This window comes from Neolamprologus multifasciatus, chromosome 9 (genome assembly GCF_963576455.1).
Source record: "Neolamprologus multifasciatus chromosome 9, fNeoMul1.2, whole genome shotgun sequence".
Taxonomy (NCBI): domain Eukaryota; kingdom Metazoa; phylum Chordata; class Actinopteri; order Cichliformes; family Cichlidae; genus Neolamprologus; species Neolamprologus multifasciatus.
The window spans coordinates 25,151,903-25,164,655 of record NC_140447.1 but is presented as its reverse complement, the minus strand read 5'-3'; the positions used below and the strand labels follow the sequence as shown (position 1 = coordinate 25,164,655).

The 12,753-nt window shown below is 39.6% G+C and overlaps 1 protein-coding gene across 4 annotated transcripts in view; it reads right to left on the bottom strand.

The window, feature by feature from the left end:
* The window catches only part of cnksr2a (connector enhancer of kinase suppressor of Ras 2a), a 111,038-nt gene that overhangs the window by 52,148 nt on the left and 46,137 nt on the right, over positions 1-12,753 (bottom strand). For all 4 annotated transcript variants that reach the window (XM_085173274.1, XM_085173275.1, XM_085173276.1 and 1 more), the window contains exons 7-13: positions 11,906-11,965; positions 11,558-11,626; positions 9,555-9,701; positions 7,253-7,365; positions 6,970-7,124; positions 6,452-6,541; positions 2,401-2,615 (exon numbers count right to left, since the gene is read on the bottom strand). In XM_085173274.1, the coding sequence (XP_085029400.1) occupies positions 2,401-2,615; positions 6,452-6,541; positions 6,970-7,124; positions 7,253-7,365; positions 9,555-9,701; positions 11,558-11,626; positions 11,906-11,965 (849 nt within the window). The remainder of the gene's footprint in view (positions 1-2,400; positions 2,616-6,451; positions 6,542-6,969; positions 7,125-7,252; positions 7,366-9,554; positions 9,702-11,557; positions 11,627-11,905; positions 11,966-12,753) is intronic.

Genomic DNA, 12,753 nt, shown 5'->3' with positions numbered 1-12,753 from the left:
TTTCAAAGAGATGCTGACAAGATGTATAAGGTCACCGCCGGCCAAAATGACTGCCTGGACTGGCAGCCTGAGACGGACAGGCAGGGCAGGCGGATGTCATGGAAGTGACAGGGGGTAATAACGAGTCAGCATTCGCTCACATCACACTTCACTGTGGCACTTTTTCATCATGGCTAAAAGATATTTGCTTTCTCTCAAATCTCTGAGTCCTGACTGTTAGATTAGTATCAAAACAGATCAGAGAAAGTCAGAGGAATTTCCTGATTGTCCAGAGTAGTTCAGATCCACAATATGAAGCTATATTTTGCACCTGGAGTTTAAATCAACAGCTTATTTAAACACAACAGTACTCTTTTTATGTCAATTTCAGTGAGATGTTTCACTTCAAAAGCTTGTTGGGGCACTTTTTCCCTCTACACTTCCTGGACATCATCCCTGTCAACGACATATTCTGTTTGTTATCCTTTATTTTAAAGACTTTATCTTACATGGTTACTTTGGATGTTTGTCTATTTTGCCAAAAGTTGAATGAGTAGATCAATGCCACTTTTATATCTGTATAGTTAATAAGTTATTATAACTAACTACCACCATGATTGTGACTGGTAATAAGGCTTCTGAAAAAAATGAAATAAATAAATACCATGACTTGATAGCAAGAGTATAACTGTATATCAAAGATGGACATAGCTTCAACAACTGCATGAATTGTGTTCTCATGGCCAACAGAGAGTGCAACTCATTAGGTCTCATTGTCTAGAGGTCCCTGTAGCTCTCATGATTTATGACCTCAGTAATCACCTTCCTAATGAGCATAGGTCTAGGTATGGCCTCAAACACTAGCTTGAAGTGTTAATTAATATAACATAGTACAATGGTACACTGTTATCCTATTAGATTAAAATAATAGGCAAAAGCAGGGTATGATTTGGTGTGTGGCTAACATGACTTGTTTCTCAGTCAGATCCACCTCAAGAAACCACAATGAAGCATTCAAACAAGTCCAAGCCAACAGGTAAGATTAATGTGGCTAGGTGGCACCTTAGATATTGAGGTTTTGCAGTCATATGACCACTAACCATGTGACAGTAACTTTGTTTTGATCATCTGTCCACCACCAGTTGCGAGCGAAAAATGTGTATTACCTGACAGGCTGGTGAGCCATTGCTGTAGTTTGATGGTAATCACTAGCAATCGACTCCAAAAGCCCCAGTCACACAGGCTTACAGACCAGTCAAGAGACCCCCTGGCAACCACTGGTTGCTAGGGAAAAATATGTAATATGTTGTACAAAGCAAGTTTCTGATGCAACAAAATCTCTGTGACTGATTACACCAAGCGGCACAAGCAGCTTCCAGCAACTATTTACCAACCAGTCGGGGAATGAATATTTTTCAAGGTTGTATCACATCTAATGTGGGGGACAACTCTTGAGCAATGTGAGCATGACATGATGAACCTCTTTATAGTATATGTTTAATAATTAGCCAAACCACCATAACAGTAGTTTGTCAGTGAGTAATGATCACACTTAAGATCATAAAGGAAATAAAACTGTTTTTTCTAATATATTTATCATGGTGAGTTCACAATTTATCATGATGCATGCTCTTTTCACCAATAACTAAAAAACAAACATGTGATACAGTATGTTTTATGTTCAATGTGTATACAAATTCAAAAGTAAGAAAATGTATAGTTATAAAAGTTAGGTATTAAAGTTGTGCGTAGATGTTTTTGCTTTCAGACGAAGCTAGTCTAGCCATTCGTGGTCTTCAATACAAGAGTGGCATTGATTTCCCCATCTGGCACACAAAAAACACTTCTTTGAATTTCCAGAGTGATTTATAGAGGACATAAAACATGAGACAGTGAAAGTGGACAGTATATCCTTGGTTTCTTGGCATAAACATCATTGGTAAAGCCAGGGGAAGTTTTTTGAAGCCAAAAGTGATCGCCTCAAACTGCTTTTCAGTTTTACTGGTCTTATTTTCCTCTGAGTTGTCAATTCTGTCACTAGTTAGCTAACATAAACTAATGTAAGTCTATTAGCCACAACCAACCAACCGACCAACCAAATGACATCACATTCTGTACTGACAGAAGATGATGCTAAACTGGTTTTTCAAACTTGAACTTTAAGCACTTATTTCTTAAATCCAGCTTCACAAACAGAGTTACATCAATGTCAGTTGTTGCTATTATGTTTCATGTCTTCTTTAAAGTTATCATTGTGGATTGAAACAACCCACAAATAAAAGTTCTGTATTTAAGAGTCAGCAGTGACAAAGAGAATGAAAGAGCAACAAAAACAAAGAAAGACAAAAACAGGTAAAAGAAATAAACGAACAAAAAGAGAAAGGAAGAAGCAAATACATTTTTAAAAAGTCCATCCCTTACATGATAAATGGAGGCTGGGTCCCTGGGAGGTGACTCTCTCTGATTTGTCTGAAGGACATAATGGGAGGGGCTTTGACTGTGGTGGCTCCGCCTCTTGGCACGTTTGGCCGTATCATTGGACCGTTTGCCCGGACGAGCTGTGTGGGAGGAGTAGTCTTCACCGCTGGTCCGTTCGTCCCCGCCGGACAGTCCCACATAACGCATAAGCGAAGCTTCTGTGAGACACAGTTACACCAGCTCAAAGCTCTGCCCACATTTGACTGATTTTGATCTCCTGTTCATACTTTTTCTAGTCTGTCTTCATCAATACTTCCTATGATGTCATGAAGGTTTCTGGGTTAATTAGAGACTAAATTTAAAAATATATAAATAAAAGGCTGCAGAAAAAAATGTCCTGTTATTCAAATGCATCAAAATTAGGGCAGTAGACTTCAAGAGCTGTCAATAGAAAGATTTTAAAAAAGGAAAAACTTTTTAAAGCTTTTGACTTCTATTTACAGAATCCATACTTACTTCATCAGCTATTTTGAAAATATCTAAGGAGTGCAAAAATTCCAGATGTAATCTTTTTTTTTGTGTGTGCCCCGTAGTCTCGGCATCCCTCGAGGTTAATTAGTTTTGTTTAACCCAGACTGCAGTGAAAAAATCTGCATTGTGTTTTATCACCTGATAAACAGACTACTTAATTTGTGAAATAAAGAAAACCATGCAGCAAATCAGCTCTGGGGATTTGGTAATTTATAACCAGGACTAACAGATTAATGTCAAGAAAAGATCACGGTCACTGTTGAATAAAACCATCCTATTAGCTGCAATGCAGTTATGTAAAAAGCCAACAAGAAGACCAAAGTCAGCACATATGGGAAGGACAAACTGTCAGAAAATCCCTTCAGGCAGCGTCAGTTGATAAAGACGTATAAATAATAAACCTGCACAAATTTACTTTGGTGAAGGTGTGATGAGGAGTTTTTGTGTTTTCATGTGAGGATTCAGAGACACACATCCTGCAGCCATTTTCACACGCTGCCACTAAGCGGTGTGCCCACAAAGGAAGTGAGGAAGAGAAGTGTTAGCCAGCGTTGAAAGGGGCACACCAATTTATCACACAAAGACTCCACGGTTGTTACATTTCAAGTCAAATGATTGTGCATTCAAAAATCTGCACAAATAACACAGACTTCACTTATATTTGTGCCATTTTTCACAATACAAACTGCAGTTTCCAGTTTCCTTCAGTTTGGGAGCATCATTTTTTATTTCCTTTGTCAAATATTGCACTGCTCTCCCACATAATTCATAAGGTCTGTGCACGCATTTGGATTTCCTCTGTTCTTGCTCCAAACTGCACCTCTGCACTCAGAGGTTCTGTTGCTTGGACTAATTTCCTGTGTGATATCCATCCTCTCTGCTCCCAGGATTTTTCAGTTTGCTTGTGAAACTTCAGCTTTCTGATATTTGTGCAACAGGTTATGACCCGAGTGGGCACAAGTCCCCGGGCAGTGATAAGCACTCAATCACTGGTTTGATTCTCTAGCTGAACTGCAAGTCATTTCATGTAGCACTGGTGTAGGAGCAGTGGATACATTGGATTAAAGGGAGAGTACTTGTCCATGAGTGACGCTTCAAGTACAGCGAAAGTACTCACTTGATGATTCTGCACCTCAAAAAAAGACATTTTTAAGGATGCGGAGCTAATCTCTATTGTGAATACACACCATTTCAGCTCTGCTCTAAGGTGAGGTGTAGCCAGTTTCACTGGTTATAATAGAAGCATGGTTTTGCAACATCTGCTCCACCACCAGTTTCCATGATTATTATTATTATTATTATTATTATTATGTGTTAACCGTTAGCACAGGGTAGGGTTTTTTTTTTCTTTTTTAAATCCCTAATTATCAGACAAATATGTTAATCACAATAACCCTGGTAACACTGTTTCTAGGAAGTGAAAATGACCATATAAACAATGCATTTATTAATATATTTTGAGATTTGCTATGGAGACATGGGACTCAAAGAATCCAGAGTAGAAATATATGAGCAAAAATAGAAAGAATCCTGCCCCTGCTCCCACAGAACCAATCAACATGAAGCATTTTTGGGGGATGTTTCAGTTCAAGTTTTTAGAGTTAGTATGGAGTTTAGTCCTTTTTATGTTTCTAAGTTTAGTTGTACTTCTGGTTCATGTTTTCTTGTCTCAGTGTCATCCCCCGTGTTTCCTCTGAGAGTCCTTCATGTCCTCTGTGTATGTTCCTCAGTCACGTCCATGTGTCCCTCCATGTCTTGTTCTCCGCCTTGTTTTTTATTCCTTGTCTCCCTTGTCAGTCATGTGCATCCATGTGTGTTCTCCACAGTCCGTCATGGCTCTGTGTCCCTCACTCATTCGTCCTCTGCATCTCCTCAGTCTGTCTGGTTCCCATGTCTGTCCTCCCCCCGGTCCCAGTGTCAAACCTGTGAGTCCTAGTCTGTGTTTTAGTGTGCTTCCTATTTTATTTTGACAGTTTCTCGTCCTGTGTTCAGTGTGTTCAGTTTCTCTTCCCCTGTCTCGTTATGTCTATTCATCCCAGCTGTGTTCCCCATGTGTTTCCTTTCTCCCTAATCACCCTCGTGTGTGTTTCTATTGTATGAGTTTCCTTTTGCTCCTTGTCAGGTCGTCTGTCCGTTGTTCATCATGTTCCAGATTTTTCCCATATCCAAGTTCCGTGTTCCATTAATCTTATCTTCTCAGTTTAGTTTATTGTTTAGCTTCATCTTACTTCCCTTCTGCATATCGTAAATATTTTTCCTTCAGCCTAAATAAAAGGCTTGTATTCTGTTAAATCCATTCTCCTCTTGGTTTGTCTGCATTTGGGTCTACACCGTGCACTGGCCACCGGCGGTAACAGGTCGAGGACTTTTTTCTTTTGTTTGGAATGATTCCTCTTTTATCGTTTCAAGATTGAACATTTTGCATTTTTGCAAATACATACCAGATGTAATAAGAAAACATGGTAAGAAGTATGTTGAAGTTACGAGAAAATATCACAGGTCAATTTGGATCGAGGGATTCAGCTCCTGCATGGTGAGGATGCTAACGTTTAGTCTTGGCTAGTTTTGTAGTCTGAGGTTTATTTTGCTTCTAAGAGAATTACGGAGAAAAATTATTAGAGAGACTGATCATGCATTAGTGTTCAGCTCTTTGAACACAAAAGGAGGAGTGTGGGGATTTAGCCATAACAAAACATCTGCAATAATACTAGTATATTATTTTTTATATAACACATGTCTTTCATGTTGTTACTGTGTGCTGATGACGGCACACAATAAGATAGGTAGCATCTACAATCCACTGGAAACTGCTAAACAAAAAGTTTTTTTTATGGAATTTATGTAACCAACACGCTACCAATTCAGCATTGTAAAGTTTTGCTTGTGTGACTGAAGTAAAATTCCTCGGCTCCAAAATGCTGTTTCTTATGACTTCATCTGTGCAGCTGAGTTTATTCCTGCTTTGCTCTGAATTTCTTTACATCTTTTTTTGTGTAACTTCTCTCCATTTCTCCACCTGAACTCTGGAGCAAACTCGGGTTTCCTCTACCTCTCTCTTCCCTTTTCTGCGGATCCCACTCTCCTGTCCTCCCTTGGTTGCTAGGCAGCGGCCAGAGGAAAGTGAGACACCGAGAAGAGCTGCTGTCAGCGTCACCATGGCAACTGTGTGAGTGATTCAGGTGGAGGTCAGGGAGAATAGGCTTTTTTTTCAGTTTCTACCTCCACCCCTGAGTTCCTCTTTTCCTCTCTTTCTATTCTTCCTCCTTTCACGGCTTCCTTTTATTTTCTCTCCCTTTGTGCAGACTGTCTGCCTTTTTTCTCCCCCCTCCTACTTCTTTCCTCATCATCCCCCCCTCATTCCTCTGTGATGCTAATCACAGGGAGAATTAGCAAAATGGGATAGAGGTGCATTGATCTGCACACACACGTTGATCTCTTTATAATTCATAGAGACAGGAGCGCTTAACAAATATCTAACAGGCTCTTCAGGAGACACATATGCACTCCACACACTGGCACTCACCTCTGCGGCTTTCTCTGTTAAGCTTGGCTGGGTCTTCATAATCACCCACCCAGTTACACTCCACAGGCATGGAGATGGGCCTCAGCCTGCCTACAAGTGCACACACAATCACAAGTTTAATAGTAGCAAATCAGATGGGTTGATCAATAAAAAGTTATGGTCCTCAACCAAAAATTTGAAACTTTTTCAAATTTTCACACTTTCCAATTAACATTAGGCTAAATGTTGGTACACTTAAAAAATAATAATTAAAGGACAAGATGAAGAGTTGTACTGAACTGATATTTAACGATGAATAAGGGGTTTTAACAACATTAAAGCAGCCGTAGTAATTGCAGGATTCTTGTATTTCGCCAGCTTTGTAACAAGCTCTGCTGGGCCTGCAGGTGGATTCATACTCACATAATGATTTTAATTTTTTCTAAAGCGGCTCAATTCTGCAGCATGAGATTGAACTCGGTTCCCTCGCGCTTTGTTTCTCCCTCTCACACAAACACTCAATCATGATAAGAGCGAACCGTATGTGGGCGTGGTGCAGTACACGGGCTCCTCCTCTTCTCGCCGGCGAGACTCTTGATCCAGGAAGGAGTTCGGTGACTCAGAGCGCTTAGCAGCGCTGACGCCACCATGGTTACGAGATGCTTCATCACCAGACAAGGCTCCTGTCTCATCTCTATAGCAACAGCAGAGGCAGATTTTTAACAAATGGACGTCAGTGTCAGAGCTTATCTTTGTTGTCACCTGTTCCACTGTTTTATCCCGCTTTTATTTTCAGCTGTTTATAAGACCCAGGTTAACTACCTGGGTGTATATGGCTCAGCAGGTGGAGGGGGGATGTAAAGGTCCTGGAGGGCGGAGTTCTTGGTGGGTGTGCCTGAAGGCGTGGCTGAACTGCTGCCTGGGCTTCTGGTCGGCTGCAAAAAGTGGAAGTAGGGTTTGATTTGTCTTTTTTTTCTGGAATCTAAAAACTTTTGCTTCAAGTTCAACTTCTGACATAAAAATATGTCCTAAATATAACTCTAATGTTGGATGATTTGACAACTTCAAGAACCCAAGAAACACGACAAACCCATGACACAATACAGTAATGAAGCCATTGTAATTGTCTTTAAATAATCCCTTTTAAGCTTAAGTTATAGCTGAAAACTAGTACTGCTTTAAATAAAATTAGAAAATTTGGACAAATCTCTAAATGGAAGAGATGTGGCTGAAAACCAGAATTGAATGGGCCTGATCTCCAGGCCCTCAAGAGGAACTGGATTACAAACAGACTCTGAAGTGAAAATCACTGCATGAGCTCATTAACACTGGTGAATTCATAGCTCATTAGCGCACACTGCCTTGCTGTGAAGGCCCCATTAATGCTGAACAACATAGGCAGGCTTTAGGGAAATGCATATAGCCATCAGTCCTTTTCTTTCTTTCTTTCTTTGCCAGAAAAGGGCTTGTTTATTACAACAAGCCACTGCCAAACACCATTTCGTATGTATTTTCATGGTTAGCATTGCTATGTAAAGAATCATCCCTACATTATCCCTTTGATTCCTGGCCTCAAGCAATGATTACCCTGGAAAATTTACAATTTAAAAGCATTTACTTATTAAAAGTACTATTTGTATAACTAATATTGTTTGGCCAAATGCCACATTCAGAGGATAAGAGAGGTTGAACATGGTGAAATGTCACTAAGCTACAGGTGGATTGAGATGTTTTGTCATCACGAGTGAAAATACTAGTAAAGGTACTGAACTCTGATTAAAGTCAGTGTATTGTCTATGTTTCATTTTTTTATCTGTCTGACTCTCTAAAATTGTTAACACATTGACCGCAAACAGCGTACCAACTATGACACCACCCAGTGGTGCTCCTGCTCTAAAGCAAGACTTGCTTTATCAATCTTCTTGACACTAACGGGACTCATAATTTAAAAAATGAACATTCTGGTATTTAATATAACTAGAAACTGGGGATTAACACTATAAACTTATCAGGAAGGTATTTGTCGAGATTATGAATCATTTTAATTAATTAATTTGTAAAGTGCCAAATCACAACAGCAGTCACATCAAGGTGCTTCATGTAATAAAGTAAAGATCCTACTATGATACAGAGAAAAGTGTAAAAATCAAGTCTGCTAATTTGTTTTTCCATCGACATCGAAAGAATGCAGCCTTGGTGCTTCAGTTTGGAAGCAGCATCCATCTTTTCTGTACAGTCTATGTATAAAACACAAACTTGATCTGTTAGTCTTTGCATTTAAAAATAAATTATCTCTTATTCTTTAGGAAAATATCATCATTGGCAGTTATTGGAGGCATGTTTAGTGAAATAGGATAGATGGATGCAGATCTAGTTCAGGTTTGGAAATGTGAGCTTTTTGATCAATTGTGAACTATGAGCTACTTCATTTTATTCTGCGTGAACTAATCTTTGAACTAGCTCATGTGAGCCTGCACGTCACTGGCGTTTGTTGGATTTGGTACTGGAATTGGCCTGCGCAGAACTTCATTGGGGGGTAATCAGGGACAGGAATCGACCTGCATATTTCTTCAACTATTGTGAAAACTCCATAAGCTTCCATTAAGACTGAAAGAGATATTGCAAGGAGGGACTACATACCATTTAGGACAAAATAAAACAAAATCGATATCCCTTCCTATAAGTGCAAAGCGAGCACAGTGGCAGCTCAGTGTGGTTATTATCTTTTTTTACCTCCATAAAAAATGATCATTGTGTCCCCAGGGCTTAGAGCGTACTGTGTTATAATATCCAATTGCAACTATAGCCAAACTACAAAAATAAGAACAAAGTTGTGTTCTTCTCCTTTGTGTTTTCCCCCTTTGTCTAGATAATCAGTGATAATTATAGTGCCATACTCTAAAATCATAAGAGATTTGGGAACGTGTCTTGAGGGCACCATCAGTTTTCGTTTCCCTTTCAGTCCAGTGTGTTTCAGCTGGCAAACAAAACCATGCTGAGCCACTGCTCCCTGACCTAATTACACGCTTTAGCTCCAGTCGTTCGGGAGAGGGAATGCTGTGGGGAATTATGTGGGCCAGTGCAGTGCTTTAATAAAGTCTATAAAAGGTAGAGCTAGTCCCACCTGCAAAGCCAGGGGTTTCCAGCGCATGTTTTTCAGCAGCGCAGGGGCAGAGCTGAGCGTGCTCTGTGGACGCTTCTTCAGGGTCAGGGACACGATGCCTTTATCGGCCCGCAGCGAGCCGACCAGGTTACGCAACTGCCAGCCCACCTGTGAACGAGAGAGGACGGAGAATTAGAGAGTAAAGTGATCTGCAGAAAAACTAGAAATCCTCTATATACAGAACAAAACAATCACACCCTTATTTATACAGTAAGTAGCCTTTATGTGCAGCCTGAAGTTTGAATTCTGTCCACGTCGTGATTGGATCTCTCTTGTTGAGCCTTCTGTGCAAGGCAAGTGGGTGTGGAGGTGGAAAGTCTATCTATAGAGCTTTCATGTGATGTAATCTGCCCTCAATTTGAAAACAAATACATGTGATCACAAATCGTTTTGTTTTTTGGTTATTTTTATTTGTATTTACCCACTATATTTACAAATCCACACCAACGCTCTTTTGTGAACATAAACACACAAGGGTAAACAACAGTAAACACGGCAACAGGAAAGTTGGGCTAGCTTCCCCTCACTGCAGCTATTGAACCGACCTGCGATCTGATCATAATGCAGGAGGAGTTGTAAAGGTTAGAGGATCTGATTACACTAATTGGAATGCACGCTGCTTGCATTTGCACCTGCTATGCGAAGTACACGGTCCACAGTACAAATGTAAGGAGTGCCACTAAATCACCAAACACCAAGCAGGAACTTGGTTTAAGTAGCTAATAAAATAGATTCCTGCTTATACTGGTCATTTTATCAATCATTAGACAGAAAATTAATCTTCATGTGACTCTTTTCTGACGACACTGAAAAACGTATCAGTAGCAAGCAGGGATGAAGCAACATGGCGATTATTTTTTTTTCTAATAATCAAATAATTGAAACCCTCGTTTTAACACTCAACAGCCTGTCCATCTTTCAAACTCCTGAGATGCTTAGTTCATATTCAGCAGCTAGCAGCTAACTTAATCTGTCTGAGGTTTGTTGCCAAGCAATAGGGTATATCTATTTGAGCTTTTTTTCTTGGTCCTTACCAAAACAGCAGATTTTTGTAAGAACCAAAAACACTGAGGTGAGAAATGCAAGAATTCTATATATCTCATTCAGAGCTGATCATCTGACCATCAGCTGTTAATTTCTCCTGACACATGAGCATCACATTATCTCTTTTGTGTTATTTTGTCCAATTGTATTACATAAATACTATCTCAGCAGCTTCAAAGGTTTATTTATTGTCAGGGTCCAGTGTAAGGAGTGAGGACCCACTTAGCCAAGTCCAAAAACCAAAAAGAAAACTTATTAAAATCTAATAAGAGCATTCAGAGAGCGCAATTATTCCAACAGGCTTTCATGAGCAATGTGCTGTCTGATCTTTGACCTATAACCTGACCTATGTTGAGCCAAGCTATGTACTCACATCCCACAAGGCCTAGTATATTGTTGTGAAGTTTGAAGGCGATCCAGCTTTTCTTAGTTTTCTTAAAATTTATTTCAAATCATGAAAGCGGTCTCTTTTCTTGAAATTTTTAGTGTTTAGTTTTTTTTTATTTTTTGGAACCATCTTAAAATTAGATTATCTAGAGAACTACTTGCGCTAAATCTTTTTTTAGGGTCAAATTAGCAGCAAATGTAATGTCAGTTTTGTCATACGGCGTCATTCGCAAGAGTGTGAACGATAAGCCTAAAAAAGCCACAGCACACAGACAAGAGAGAGGGGGGTGAAAACAGGGAAACAGTGGGGAGACTAGAATTTCAGTAAAATCAAAACAGCACCCAAAATGTAATAATATCACAAGAACCAAATGTTAGCATGACATCACAAAAAAATTCAATTCTATCATTGTTTTAAATGAGTTTTTGTAGATACAAAGAATCAAATAAAATTTAATGGTTTACTGAGTAAACACAAAAAACTGGGTATCCAGTGAGAACACACACCCACGAACACACCAACAAAAACTCACCACGGTCTGATGATTGACTTGAATGACTTCATCTCCTGCATGGATCTTCTTACAGCGGTCAGCCGGAGACTACAGAGGCACAGGAGCCAGAGAAAGAGAAAGCAAACAGACGACTATGAATTGATCTATCGATCCATGGGCACTGCTGAGGGGAGGTTTCTCAGCAAACCCTACTTAAATAAGCTGCAATAACGCAACAAGGGAAAGTCTTCCAGAGTCACTGATATTCTGATGTTATAAATACAAATTTCAAATTTGCAGATAATCTGACCAATAACTGGTGTTTTACTAGGTTTACCAGTTCACTAGGTCAATTTGTGAAAAGTAGGATATTAATAAACCTCTCACCCCTTCTGTAGTTCCTGTGATAACATGGAGTCCATCGTAGGTTGACTTTATGTACATTCCCTAATTGACAAAGGAATGGAGAAAAAAATGTAAGTGCTCTATGATACTAGTAAATATTTGGAAATACACACTGATTTATGAGTTGTAAAATTAAAAACAGCTCTCACAGAAACAGAAAGTTTATTCTGGTTTTGTACTGCTAAAAAAAAAAAAAAAAAATCAAGCATCTGAGCCCAAACCAGATGGGAAGGTGTGTCGCAGCAGGATGCCGTAGTAGCCGTGGTGGATAAGAGTGTGTCCTTGAATTCTGAATTAATCTCCAACGGCGTTGCCAGCAAAGCTCCCCACACGCGTTCACTGCTACACCTCCATGCATCACAGTGGAAAACTATATGCAGATATTCTCCCTTTATGTGCCTCAAAAATATGAGACTATACTCCAGATTTCCACTGATATTATGTCCATTCTTTGTGTTTCCAGACCGAGCAGGAACACATAATGCACACCCACAGTATGCGTCTCTGCTTTCTTGCTGGGAATATGATACAAAGATCTATACTAGTACTACACTTATGGTTCCCCTCAGTTATGGTTTCTTTCTAAGACTGAGACGTTTGAATCCGAGGAAGTATTGATGTGGGCAGTAATAAGGTGCCATTAACTAGCGATTTCTGAGGCTGGTAACTCTGAAGAACTTCCCCTTTCTTTCCTGGTGTGGTGCCAGTTGGATCATATTGTTTAACAATTTTTGTGACTTGAAACTTGCACTTTAAACTTCAACCTCAAAAATTTCAAAACTTTCTGGTCTGACTGATCTTTATGTCTTAGAGTAAAGATTTTTACCCAC